Source organism: Aptenodytes patagonicus, chromosome 2, assembly GCF_965638725.1.
Source record: "Aptenodytes patagonicus chromosome 2, bAptPat1.pri.cur, whole genome shotgun sequence".
Classification (NCBI taxonomy): Eukaryota; Metazoa; Chordata; class Aves; order Sphenisciformes; family Spheniscidae; genus Aptenodytes; species Aptenodytes patagonicus.
The window spans coordinates 75315953-75329943 of record NC_134950.1 but is presented as its reverse complement, the minus strand read 5'-3'; the positions used below and the strand labels follow the sequence as shown (position 1 = coordinate 75329943).

Here is a 13991-nt window from a genome sequence, read left to right as displayed (position 1 = left end):
TAACTCCCCCCCCCGCCCAGTGTTTTCCTTCCATTTCTAACTTCATTGAATTTCTTTTTCTGGGGACTCATGTCGTTTTCTCTTCCACCTTCTCTCTTTCCACCCTACTGCATGCCTCTTTCCTTGGTCTGACCTCAGAGAGGAGGAAGAGGAGGAAGAGGAGGAAGAAGAACAGCCAGTCACAGAGCCCAATACTGAGGATGAGGGGGAGGAAGAGGCCAGTAGGCAGGTCAAAGCCAGGTATCGGGATTCAGCTTCGTCCCTCCACCTTTTCCTCAGCCTCTGGCATAAACTCACCAGCACAGTGTGCAGCAGCATCTACCTTTTCACTCGCGTTCCTAGATCACCTGTTAAAGCCACCCCCCAGGGAAATCTTTTTGCATTTAAAAGCTTTGTTGGTGGGTGTGTGTTAATGGAAACGTTTAATTATGTAGGCTCAATGCACTAAGGACTGTCTGCGCTCACTGCCTTTGTACAAAATGAGTAACACTCACAAATCTTAAAAGATTTAGCAGAAAGCGTAACTTCTAAGCATGGCTTAGGTTTATCTTTTTAGTTAAGGCAATGGTGAAATGTTGTAGTGCTTTGCTGAGGTAGGATGTTGCTTGGTTTCTTAGGTTTTCATCCCTATTTATTATTAACCTTATTAGCAATATCTGTCGCTATGAAGAAGATTGACATTTTTTGAATGCTGCCTATGATGTCTATCAATTTTGTTCATGTTTTAATAGGAAAGAACTACTTAGAGGCAAAGCTGATAGATATATATCATTTTATACATACCTGCCCATCTGTGTATATATGGATATAAACAAACCACCTATCAAAACAATATTCTCATGTAAAATTTTCCGCTTATCCTGAGGTATATATGGATTTGGCATCTGGCAACTTTATCCTGGTAAATTGGAAGAAAGAAAATACGTTCTTTCTTCCAGACAGCCATTTGATTTAGGTTAAATTGTTTGGCTTTGCAACTCGGCAAATGAGATTGGATTTTTTTTTTTTTTAAATAAACCACATTCATGCAGACACTATACAGCATGGGAGGAAGAAAGGAAAGTGTTTAATGTGCGAATTCCAAAGAAAATACTGTACTGTTGTTATTAATATCTTCCAGTCTGCAAATCTTGCCAATGGCTGCCTGAAATTTCAAAATTAAGTGATAATTTCCTCAAATCCAATTCTTAAAAGTCAAAGCTAAGAGACAAGTTATTAGTAAATCACATGAATATATTAAAATACTGTTTGAAAAAAAGAGGAAGAGCTGTGTAAAGGTCATGATGTGCTTTTAGGTCATCGGTCTTTTACAATAATAGTCACTGTGAGATAACTGGGTGATATTCCCATGACTTTTCTAAATACCTCCTTTCACTGTCACTGTAGCGCAACAGAAGTGATCTGTACCCTGGCCGTTCGTGTCAGATGCTGTCAGGAAGAGTAGGACTAACCTGGCTTCAGTGGCTCCTGCCGTGTACAGCGGGTGCATTAGATAAAGGTTTCCAGATTGCCCTGTGCTTCTGTTGTGAGAATGATTACCTGGTATATACCTGCTGATTAACTTCATAATATCCTGATACATATAACCTATTATGTTTTTGTTGCGTACTCTGTGCCAAACCCACACTCCTCAGATAAGGGCCATGCCTTGCATGCCTGTAGGTGGATTGCAGAGGTGGTCTCAGAAGAATGAAATCAGCCACCTGCCGAGTGATCCAGCCCAAAGCCCTGCACAGTGTTTATGCTGGAGATATTAATGAAAACAGATACCCCGGAGTGCAGATGCCATGGCTTTTCACCTGCCTTGCTGCTTCTGTCACTCACCAACACCTGCCTTCACTAGAGCAAAGCAGATGTGTCTTTTGTTGCACTTGATGCAACTCTGCAAGTCTCTATCTGACACCAACATGGGATGCTGACACTCAGAGAAATTAGTGCCTTCATACCTAGACAAATGATCTGGTAAGGCATTGCTTTTGAAATAATTCTAAACCTTAATTTTGACAGAACAGTGCTGATTGAGTATTTTTTATTTTCATCTTTGGTGGATGAGCATTTTTAGTAAAAATCAGATCACCAGGGAGGATGATAATCAGATATCTGGCCTTCAAGAGGCAGTCATGCAGATAGTATCTTGAAGCATCTATACTCTGTGGAACACATTATCCAGCATGTTAAGACTGCTTTGTACTGCTCTGACAATGCTTACAGCCTAACTTGAAATACCTGAAAATTGTTCAGAAAATTGTTGTGAAAAGGTTCATGAAAATTAATTCTGAAACCTGTGGGTTAAATCCCTTCCTTTCCTTTAAGCTGAGTCGCTTCCATTCCTCAGTATTTCCAACCCCAAGAAGAATCCCACTGGGATACAAAGATGTGAGTTCTCTTTACTTTATTTAAAAAGAGATGGTGATTGTCTAAATTTGGGAAGTTTTTGTTTGTCTGACTCTCCTTGAATTTTTTTTCCCCCCTCCAAGTGGTACTATCTATTGATCTCTCTTTTCCCCGTTTTTCTCTCCTTCCCTTCCCTTTCTCATGATGTTTTCCTCCTGCAGTGGGGTCCCAGCTGCACAGGAGGCTGTGAATGAAAACCTTTCATGGTGTTCTGATTCTTCAGCCGTCTCCAGTGCCATTTCTCCAGCTGAGAGGCCTCTCTCCTGCTCTAGAGCAAAGAGCTCTTCTAGCAGCTCCTCTTCTGTGCCTGACTCATCTCTCTCTCATCATAATTCTGTCCTTTCATCACCATCTTCACCTGCGGCAGCATTGCTAAGCTCCTCCCAAAATTCATCAGCATCCATTACTCCAAAGGCATCTCCAACGGTGGAGAAATTACCTTATGTACCACATACTCCTTTTCACCTCTTCTCGTACGACTTTGAAGAGTCTCCAACATCTGTGAAAGAAAAGGAAGCAGAGGTGATGAGGGAAAACAGGTAGATTTTGTACAGCTGACATTAATTTTTTGATAAATGAATAACACCTTTGAAGAGTTTTATATTAGTAATAATGCACTGTGTTGTATTATTTCCAGAATATACTGTATTAGTTTTAGTCCTGTAAGCCTGTACTTTGATTTGATTGATATTCTCCCCTTGCCTTTGTTGCCTTCATTTCATCTTACTCCTCTTCAAGGTCTATAGTTAATAAGTATCCTGGCCTCTATACAGCAGTAGATAAATAACCTGTGATTCTGGAGATCACAGAAAGGAGCACCATTTTGCTGTCACTTACAACGATGTAATTTGCAGACATGATTTCATGAAAATTAATGGAGCTCTTCTGCTATAAAACCAAGAGAGATCAGACCAGCACTTGGAATTCAGGGGTGAAATCCTGGCTTCAAAGACTGAACTGCCAAATCCCAAATTTGCTGTTAGATTACAGTCCGTATCCCTGTCAAGTGCAATTTCAACTCGTGCTTTTAATAACGGAAGTAGATTAAACCCTATAAAGAGAATAGAGCACTCAAAATAGGCAGTTTTCCCTCCACAACATCTGGTCAGTTCAGTTGTTCCTCATGCATTTCTCTTAGTTTTTAATTTTAATTTCCCCATCCCACCCATTTAAAAACAAAAAGAATTGTTTTGTCTCAACCTGTTTTCAAGTAAAACAGGTTGACAATAGGTAGCGCTGAAAACAGTGCTAGAGAATCACCTTGAAAAGAAGTTGATGATTTTTAGCTGTCTCTCCCAATGATCAGTGTTCTTCGAATTAGGTGCTGAAAATGTACACATATATTGTGAGCGTATTTATTTCTTCCTTTCTCCAGCAGTCCATCTGAATTTCTGCATGTGAGCGAATATTTTGATTCCTTTGATCCTTTTAATTTTCAATCTTTCTCTTCTAATAGGTGGGTGGTTTTTGTTGCTTTTTCAATTTGCTGAAGAGCCTGTAAATCCAAGTAGCTGTTGAAAAGGGACTTAGTTCATATGTCTTTCCTTACCTGCAGCTTGAACACTGGGATTCCTCTAAGTTTACATCTTCCTGTATAGGTGCAATTTTCCCTTAGGCCTCTCCCACTCATTCATCGCTCTCTCATTGCTGCTGCTGTTAGAGTTATACTTTTTAGAGAGTAGATTCTAAATACCTCCTGTTCCTGCAATATTTAGTATTTCCGCAGTGATTTTTTTTCCTCTGATCATCCTTGCGCTTCTAGTTACCACATAGGATCAAGGGCGTGGTGTGGGGGAGGATCATGCTGGGTTTATCTGGAGAAAAAGAAGGGCAAAGCTTGCACGATTTGGGCAGTAATGTGTTCATAAAAGAGGTAAATGTCTGGATATCTGGGGTTTCTTCAGAGTGAAGGCTTCTGGGACAAGGCCATTGCATCTGCATTGGTATATGAGACAAGAAGGGAAAATGGGAGTAATAGCCACCACCAGAGGAAGGTTAGAAAGGCAAACATTGTGTACAGGATACAGACTTACCCTGGTGTGCTGCTTTTGCCTTGCTACTCTTCCAGCATCTCTGTCTCTCTCTAAATTTGATATATAGGGATGCCGTGTCCAGGCCAGTCCCTCTGAATTTTATTTTGTTAATACTTGTAGATCTGAGTCCATAGAAGGTGTGTTCTCTCCATTTTAATGAGAGTTATCTTTGGACTAATTGAAATTCCTTGATCTGAAAAAGGTTACTGCGTTGTGTCAGCTTTTTCATGGGGCAGAGCAGAAGAAAAGCAAATGTAATGGTTGATAAGGTCTCCTTTCAGTTGATTGAAATGGAAACGGGGGTTTCTGTTAGTGTCGGGAACATACCGAATGAGCTCCGAGTTGTTCTCAGGGCAATGGAGTTTTCTAATCGCTCGCTCAGTATGGGCACAGGCAGAACATTTTCTGAGCTGAGCCTGCCAGAGAGAAGACCCGTGTCAGGTCTGTGCTACCAGGGAAGCCCCGCGCTGCCCAGCTACACAGCCCTCCACCGGGCCACTGTCTCCAGTTTCTAGTTAGTTTTCTTCTAGGGCAGGAATGCCAGGAAGGCACTTATTTCCCATTCTGCAAAATTCCTTTTGTAGCTCAGAAACATGCATGTTAGCACTTTTTTCCAAGATTATTCCCCTGTTACTGGGCAGTCAGCATGATGTCTCAAAAATAGATGGTGGTGGTGGGGTGTTTTCTAAAACATAAACCTGGAATTGTTGCCAAAGGGGGCATGTTCTCTAAAGCATGATCCCGTCCATTATAAAAACCCCTAACTGAAATCCATTCTGATTTTAACACGGGCCTTGGCAGGCAGCAATGCTGTTGTACCCCAAGGAATGAAGCTTGAAACTCTGAATGAAATTTTGCATGGCTAGATGAGTGTGCTAAATGGAGCTGAAGGAAGCCAACCAGCCCTTTCAAATAAAATTGCTGAGTGAAATTACTGAGTGCTGATGTGTGTGGGAGAAGCAGCAGCAGAGAAAAGATACGGTGAAGGAGGGTATATTATATCTTATGAATTTTAATAAGGAAAATGATGTTGCCCTTTTTCCTGAAGTGAATTTTGTCATTTGGATGAGTTGGCCTTGCGGAGTACTTACCTACAGAGCATCACATGCTTTCCACGTGGGAAAACGGTATCATCTTCAAACAGAAATGTTAACATTTTCCCAAATCAGGAATCTCTCCTTGACATGCTGTTTAAGTGCAATGGTTAAAAGGCACAGCAAAGCAACACAACTGCCTTTTCTATTCAGTACGGGAGCCAGGATGAAAACATTGATAGAAGGGACTCTGGGGAGGTGGCCGTTCCAGGAGTCCTGGAAACAATTTCTCTTTGATCAGCAAGCTCACCTTGAAGTCAAGCAGGTTTTGGGTTTTTTTAATGGAGGGAATGGCTGGTAGAAATTCCTAAAGCCATGCTTCCGGAGACATGGCTTTTTAACCATGGTGATGATTTTTTACAGACATTGTAAGAAATGGCACATGAGCTATGGCTTATGTTGGGGGAGGGGAAAGAAAATACCGCCTGCTTTAATTGAAAAGAATGTGGATGCTTTTCATTTATAACACAAACATTTGCAAATCATGGATGTCCATGAATGTCCATCCATTCAGATCATGTCTCAGGAACACTGTTGTCTTCCTTAATTTCACTAGATATGAATACTGCTGACTTGGACTGGTTTGGTCCCTTTTCTAATGGCTGGGTATCAGCTCCCAAACCAGCTAATAAATTTGAGTAAGTGAGCAGTAATTTAAGTATTCCCACTCCAAGTTGTCACTTGGGAGGACCATTCTAATCTCTCATTATTTTCCATACCAACAGCTCACTATTTGAATCAGGTATGTCCATGACATGGTTGATATTAAAATGAGACGATAGGTTGCATATTTTGAAGCTGGGATTAGAGCAATATTTTCAGAAGATGGATGTTTGAGAAGTTCTGGGGTATGGGATCACGGGATCACCGCCACCCCCTAAACAAGAGGATTTACTGTTTCATGCCTGCTTGCTGACAGATTCTTTCTGTCTCTCCCTTTCTCCTACTTTCCTTCCCAATGCTTCAGATACAATAGCTACGGCAGCAGCTCTTACTCTTCTCCGCGACCTTACTCTGGTGTGAGTGCCCCAACAACACCGACTTCTCGTTATGGGACAACTCTCTCGCCGCCTCAAGAGACCAAATCTGACAGGTTTGTAAATTAATCGGTGTTTTGACAACAGTTCCTTTGTAGACAGGATGGAGATAAATGTAAGCTGTTCTGAATGGGTACTGGAAGTATCTTGTAGCCACATCTTTTCTAATGTTGGAAAGAGAACATACAAAAATCTAAACATGTTCATTTCCCACTCATTCTCAAGCCTTTCTCTGACTTGGTGTTAAGGTCTGGATGTATTTCCATCCCAGTTCTTCTACTTCCACTTAAATGGATAAAACAGTTGCTTCACACGTATGCTGTTCTAAGTATTAAAAGGTGAATTAAAGCACATTTTGTTTCTTTCCATTTTCTAAACCAAATTCAGACAGATATATTTTCAGTTCTGTCATCTTAAATCAACTATAAAATCTTAGAAATGTGCTTAGCTCAGAATTTTCTAGGCCATAATTTTGTCCTTCCTTGAAAATGCATGATATATGTCATTGTATTTCATCAGGGGCAAAAAGTTTCTTGCTGTAGGTACAGGAAACTCGTACTAACCTAACAGTTATCAGCTCACTTTAAAAAAAAAAAAAAGGAAAAAAACCCCACACCAGCAACAACAAAAAAAGCAGTATTTTGAACAATCCAAATACTCTTTTGAATTATGTAAGGTACTAGGGAAGGAAAAAAGATAGGAAAATGTTATGGATACATGAAGGAAATTCCTCTTGGCAAGGGATTTGGACCACCAGAAATTAACTGACTGTTACAACCTGAAAGTAAATGACAGCTTCAAAGGTTGTCATGCTGAGTTTAAGGAGGAAACGTAGATGTTTTTAATTAATTTAATTAAATAATTTAATATAATAATTTAGTTAAATAATTTCCAATTAGGCCAGATGGGCTTTGGATTGTTTGTTGCCAGGTTGGCCTCTATTTCGTAAAAATTCCATCTCCCATCCTTTTTTTGAACTGAAGGCTTTTTCAGGGTCCTTTGTCTGTGTTCCAATTAATTTCTATTAATGATTTTTTGACTATTTCTGTATGTGTATAGAATACATGTATATATGTTTTATGTGTGTATGTATATATGTTTGAACCTACCTAATGCCTCATATCCTTTCTAATCTACTACTCAGAATGGTTCAAGTTAGGTTTTTCCAGCATGCATGTATTTCTAGCCATGAGGTATTGATTTAATCCTTTTTTTTCAAGTGGGTAATTACATTAAGTTTGTCTTTGGAGAAAGGCATCGTTTTTCATTTGCTCATCTTCCTGGAGTAACTTGCATCGATTTGTCTTTCCTAATCTGAATTAAATTACTGCCGAGTGAAACCATAATAAAGAACTCTAAACCGGCATTTTCACCCCCTTTTACCTTTGCAGAATAGATAAGCAAGAATTAAAGGTATCCCGCTGCTTTTGAAGTTTCAGCTTTCTAAGTCCCTGCTGTTGGAAGCTTCTTGTTGCCACTGCAGCAAAGAAACCCCAAAGTGGTCAAACACTGAGATGGCTAAAGATAGTTGGGCCTGTCCTGCAAGAGGTTGATCACGCTGGCCCTGCTCCAGTAAAGGAAGCAAGTTTCATTGCAGCACGCACGTAAGTGCGTTGCTGGTTTGGAGCCAAAATGGCTTGGCCCCACAGGATGAAGCTGTAAAATTTGCAGATTCATGGAGAGTCAGGCCAGAGGGAAGCTCTGTAATCGTCTGTTGTGACCTGAATGGGTCCCACAGAAGCTAAATGAAAGCCCCCTGTACCTTCATGTGTTTTCAAGTGGCAGCACATCACTTCTCCTGGAAGACATTCCAGTATTTATCATCACTGCTAGGAAAATATTTCATATTTTTGAGGCTGGTTTGTCTAGCAGCATCTTCCAGCCATTACACCTCATTCTGCTTTTCCCTGTGAAACTGGAAAGTGCTCTGCCTTCAACTATCAGATCTCTCTTACATGTTTTAAGTGTCTGAACGCAGTGCTTGGAGTTGCATCTCTGTCTTTCCCTCAGGTTACATTTACCGCTTTCCACCTCATGTGATAAAAATCTCTCTCCTCTTGTTTAAATGTGCAGCTTGTTTTTCACGGTACTTGAACTCACCAGGATTTCCGCATTCTTATAGTTGAGGGGATGTTACAGCCTGATGCTTTTTGTATATTAGCCTCCTAGAAGTGTGAAACGTGTGTATGCCACAGTTGCATGTTGCCTGCAGAATAGATGCAGTTATTTTTTGAAAGATAATTAAATTTACAGGTTCAGGTGCCATTTTGCATCGTCTTGTTCTTTTTGGGTGCACTGCCATTGCAGATGTATAGTTCAACAGTCTCTAATGGCATGACTGCTTTGAAGAAGGGCAGAAGCCTGCTTTTATTTCATTTTCGTGAAAGACATGGGTTGCAGAAATGCCCACATAGAGATCGATGGATAGAAATTTGCTCACTGGAGAGTAGGCTGTGTAGTGCATGACGCAACGCTTGGCGCTAATTAGTTAGTGGAAAGTATTGTGGAAGTTTTCACAGTCTTCTGTCAATGGTGTTGCCTTTGATTATGTAAACATTATTTCCTACCTCCTGATGGTAAAAATTTACACAGATTCAAACACAAAAAGTTAAAAGATGGGGGGGGGGGGAGAGGAAGACACTTGATAAGAAGCAGATGCGTATCTACAATTAGCTCCAAGGTGAGTTTTCTGCTTTCGGCTTATGGTTGCAGTTATCCAAGGACTCCACAGAAATATCCCTGTCTTTTATCATGCAGGGAAGAGCTTTAGATGCAGTTCCTGGTACTGTTTATCTGACCTTTGAGAATGAGGAGGAAGGAAGAAGCAGCATTTAGAGCAGTGCCCAGCAAAATTATTCATGCTCCATTCAGTTACCCTGACAGGCCTTTCAAACCCTTGGCTGCATTTTGCTTATGTAAACAAGAGCTACAACTTAGGTGGAAAGAAGCAGTGTGGTTGACATTTCGACATTCATACTTTTAAAACCCTCCTTGGCTAAGATCAGTAGGGAATCCAAAAGAGCAGTATAATTCAGTGCAAAAGAAACTAGATTTTGTTCTTTGAAATCCACATAATGTATATATTTCTGATTGTACAGCAGAAGAAAAGGCTTACTTGACTGTTTCTCGGTTTCTAAATTCAGCCACAGGCTTTTGCCAACTTCTTGCAATACTGTTGTTCTCTCTCATTTCTCTGGGTCCCCTGTGGAGAGCCATGCTTCTGAAGTGCATATTGCAGCCATGGGAATCCTCGTGAAGGAGGGAAAATTGCAGGGCGCTTTCTGTTCAGCCCTTCATTGGGAGAGAAGAAAGGGTATATTGGTTCTCTCATATCTCTCTGCTTGTGAAAGATGCTCCTAATGCAGAAGAAGTATAACCCAGACCTCCTGTCTTCAGCTGCCAGAGACTGCTTTGCTCCATAAATATACTGCTCCCACTCTTCACGGCTTAAATCACCAATTAACTCTCTCCCCTATTCCCACAGGAAAAAATAAATTTATCAATCTCAATTTCTTAACCTCATAAATTTTGGTAACAAAGGGGAAGAGCAAGTCATGGCTGGAGCACAGCAGAGAGAAAAGCATTTTTCTGTACCTCTGAGTTGCTGCCTTGCCTGGGGGAAGGAGGTGTTGTAAGACTCTCCTATATTTCCATGCTTTGTGCTCACACCTAGGATATTTCTGTTTAGGCAAAGATTGCCTCATCAGACTTTGAATCTAAGATGGTCACTGAAATTGAAAGTTGCAGCCTGGAATCTGTAGCTAGACAGCGAACTCATTACTTGGAAAGCTCCACACCCCCTCATAGCGTGTTTTTGGCGGTGAAGTGTGTACGTTGTTGGTCATGGCCATGGCTAGACAAGACCCTGAAGGAGTCTAACTTCTAAGGCAAGAGCTCCTGAATTCGGCACCAGCTTTAATTCATTCCGTTGCCAGAAAAATATCCTTTGTTTCCTGCTGGTGCGTTTGCCAAGGTAGGTTTCTTCTGATGCATTTGCCAGGAGACGGTTCCCGCTGGGCTTGATAGTCAAACAATAGTGCAGTTAGCCTAGCTCGAAAAGCAGCCTTCTCAGGGCACTGTGTGCAGAGGGAGCAGGAGTTCATGGTCCCCATTCTCTTCCCTCTGTCTGTTAAATCAAGTGCCAGAAAGTTCAGCTTGCAAACCTGCACGTCTGGATCCTCTTGGCCAGTCAGTGTGAACTTAGTCTCCACCTCTGGCTGGTCCCTCTGAGGTTCTTCCAAATCTCCAAGCTTGGTAAGGGCCTGCTGTGGTGTTTGCAAATTATTCCTGTTTGATGCACTCTCCCAACTTTTCCAGACCAGTAGAAAATAGACTTAAGAAAGACCAAATGTGTTTCACATCCCTTAACCTGTTTTCTGTCTTACTTGCTTTATGATCTACAGCAGTACGTTACCTTGGGCTCCCGTGATGCAGGGCCTTGAATGTTGAGTGTTCATCTCCATGTTCTTATATATCTTTTAAAGGAAATGTACCTTCAAGCATTTATTTCTACAATAGGTACACACAGACACTGAGCTTAGCATGACTAGATTACAGGTGATTTTTTTCTCCATTGATTTTAAAGACACTTTAAACACCATACCTGAAGCGTAAACATGAAGTGCAGCAAAAGTCTGCAAATGCTCTTCTTCTGAGTTTTATTCACTCTCCAGGTGCCTGAAACAGTGGTTTTCTGGCAATCTGGTGCGTTTTTCAAATTTGTCTCTCTCAAAAGCAAAACAAAACAAACAAAAAAAAACCTGCTTGAGAATGCTAAACAGCTTTTCAGTTAGACTTTCTACTAAAATTAAAGGTCCCTGTAATTGACAACACCAGGGAGGTGCTGCTGGATGAAGCTTCTTGGCAGGTTCTTTTTTTTCATTAGCCATCTATCACTAGTCTGCACTCTGGAGTTACCTCACTCCAGCTGTTAAGCAGTAAGGAAAAACGAGAAACTTATGAAACAAAACCCACTATACAGCCTACAAAGCTGCTGCTCTCCCAGGAACAGCTCCTCTTTCCTTGGCTTTCTATTCTTTCTGCCTGTACCATCTTCTGCGTGTCTTAATACGTACTTCTGGGCTCTCAGACCAGAGACCGTGGCTATTTTTTCTTGTGGTAAATGCCAAGCACATCTTTCACTCTGAATAACATAATGAGGAAGGGATAGCTTGGTAGTTGATAATAGCGGCCCAGGGCAAAAGCCTCAACTTTATTGCTGAGATTTTAAGAGGAAAAGCGACCTTAGGAATTACTTGATGATTTACAATTTGGGAAGCAGCGGTGGCTTACACTGGCTTAGCCGCTTGTCGAACTACTGTGTAAGCAGTATTCTTGATTGCAGCTTTGTAGGCTTCATCATAGGTCATATGTTTAAACAGAAAGCGTGAGCCGGGTTATGGTTTCAGACTGCAACGTGTTGCTGGCTGAACACACAATGCGCGTGGAGGGCACCAGTCACCCCCAGGTACCCACTGTGCTGATGTTCAGGGGACATGTGTCTTAGCCTGGATCTACGGGGGGGCAGGGGTGGCTCTGCAAGCCACTTCCAGGTGATTTGTGACTCGCATGAGGAAGAGAAGCCACAGGCTGGAGAAAGACAGAAAACACAATGTAAAACCCGTACACGTCAGGCTGCGAGAGGAGCGTGTATGTAGAAAGTCCCTGTGCATTGCCCTGGCTCTGCGCGGCTCTGCCCCACTGTAGCTTTATTTCATGTAGCCCCTCAGGCCAAATAAAAATCTAACGTTAATCAATTCTTCTCTTGGTCATTCTCAAGTTTCATTCTCAAAGGAAGCATTAGTCAGTAGTTTTATCTCTCAATTTTGTGTTTATTTTTGAGAGAAGTTTTGTAAAGATTCCTCAAGTAATGTTTAGTCTGTTTGCAAAATCTTATATCAACACGCTTTTGAATTTGCCGTGTCATGTAGGGAGACATAACACACGGAGAGTTTCTTTAACTGTGAAAGCTATATGGCTCTTGGCAGCTTTGCCTCCTCTTTTGTCTCTTTCTAAGCTGGAAGGCAGATTTATTTTGTTAAAGCCAAGAGACATTTAGAGTTACTTAAGGCCTGAGTAGGAGCTGCCGACCGTTGTTCCCTCTCTGTAGCATTCCCATGACTGCTGGAGCAGGAGCACTTTGGAAAAATGGGTAATTAGTGTTTCCTTATTAAGGTTATTAATTATTCTGACCCTTGTTATATTAAAGAAAATCCTGAATTGTTAACCTTATGACCTAAAGGGATTTCCTCTCATAAGTCATCTGTTAATTTTTTTTTTTTAGTTCCTAAAAATATACATTTGTATTTTGTATTCTTGCTATAAATATCCATTTCCATGTAGCAAATTTTTAAAATTCAACTAACGGAGGAAAACACAGCCACAAAAGAAGTGTATTTCAGAGTTAACGCAAATGAAGAACACTTGAAGTTGATAATTGCTATTTTGCTGTAACAAAGTGGCTTAGAGTAAGACAGAAATATTTTCTTCAAATTCCAACAAGATTAGAGTAATTCAGGTCACATATTCCCTTTCACAATATATAGTCTGTGATGGAGTATTGTCAGAAAATTGCAAGTACTTGCAAAAAAGTGTGAGATATCTTGTGTCTCCCTGAGCTTGTGTTTTTAATAATGATTACTAATTCACTGCTCTGTTAAATGCAGTAGGTCAGGTTAGATGAATTTTTACTCAGAAGAGTTTTGGCTTTGTATCCTTTGCCCTGTGTATCATTTTGTTGCCATCTTTTTCCTTCTTTTTTTTCCTATTCTTTGCTCTTTCCTGCAAGAAAAGAAACTAATGCTTTTATTCTACAAGATAAGAAACTAATGACCTCTTGTCCCCAGGTCCCAATGCCGTGGTGTGGAGCTATATTCACAAATCCCCAGACTTAGACATATTCTTGCTGTGTGTTTTCTTTCTGGTATCAGAGTATAGTGACATAGCTTGTTTAGCTTTTGCTGGTTTTAACAGCAGGCAGAAGAAAGCTTTTCTTAATATTTTTGTATTAAGACTATTAAGAATGGACTGTTGTGTTCTCTACGAGACTAAAAATAGTAGTCAGAGTAAGCTTCCTTCTGGATTGTATTTGTAGAATTGAACAAATGGTTGATATTACCAGTTGGTAACATATGACACCAACATAAAAATGCTGGCATATATTAGCTATAACCCCGTTTTGTGAGTGATCACTCTATTATGCTTTTATTGAGTATTCACATACTCTTTTCTGTTAAAATCTCTTACCACCTTTGATTCAATGCCAGATTTTTTTTTAGCCTTTTCCTTGCTTACCCATTTTTAAAATGCAGCCTACGGCAGTAAGACTTAAATATTCCTGAGGCCTGAAGGTACTGTCACCCTTTAAACAGCATCAAAGCACCAAAATTACCTGAAGGCTCGGCCCAAGCCTTCCCGTCGTCTGGTTTGGCCAG

The 13991-nt window shown here is 40.7% G+C and overlaps 1 protein-coding gene across 11 annotated transcripts in view; it reads left to right on the top strand.

Moving 5' to 3' along the window:
• Positions 1-13991, top strand: part of FHOD3 (formin homology 2 domain containing 3) — a 416636-nt gene that overhangs the window by 310115 nt on the left and 92530 nt on the right. For 10 of the 11 annotated variants that reach the window (XM_076330252.1, XM_076330251.1, XM_076330250.1 and 7 more), the window contains one exon: positions 6489-6614. In XM_076330252.1, the coding sequence (XP_076186367.1) occupies positions 6489-6614 (126 nt within the window). Of the gene's footprint in view, positions 1-138; positions 241-2555; positions 2934-6488; positions 6615-13991 lie in introns of all 11 variants that reach the window. The other variant, XM_076330254.1, reaches the window with a different exon arrangement.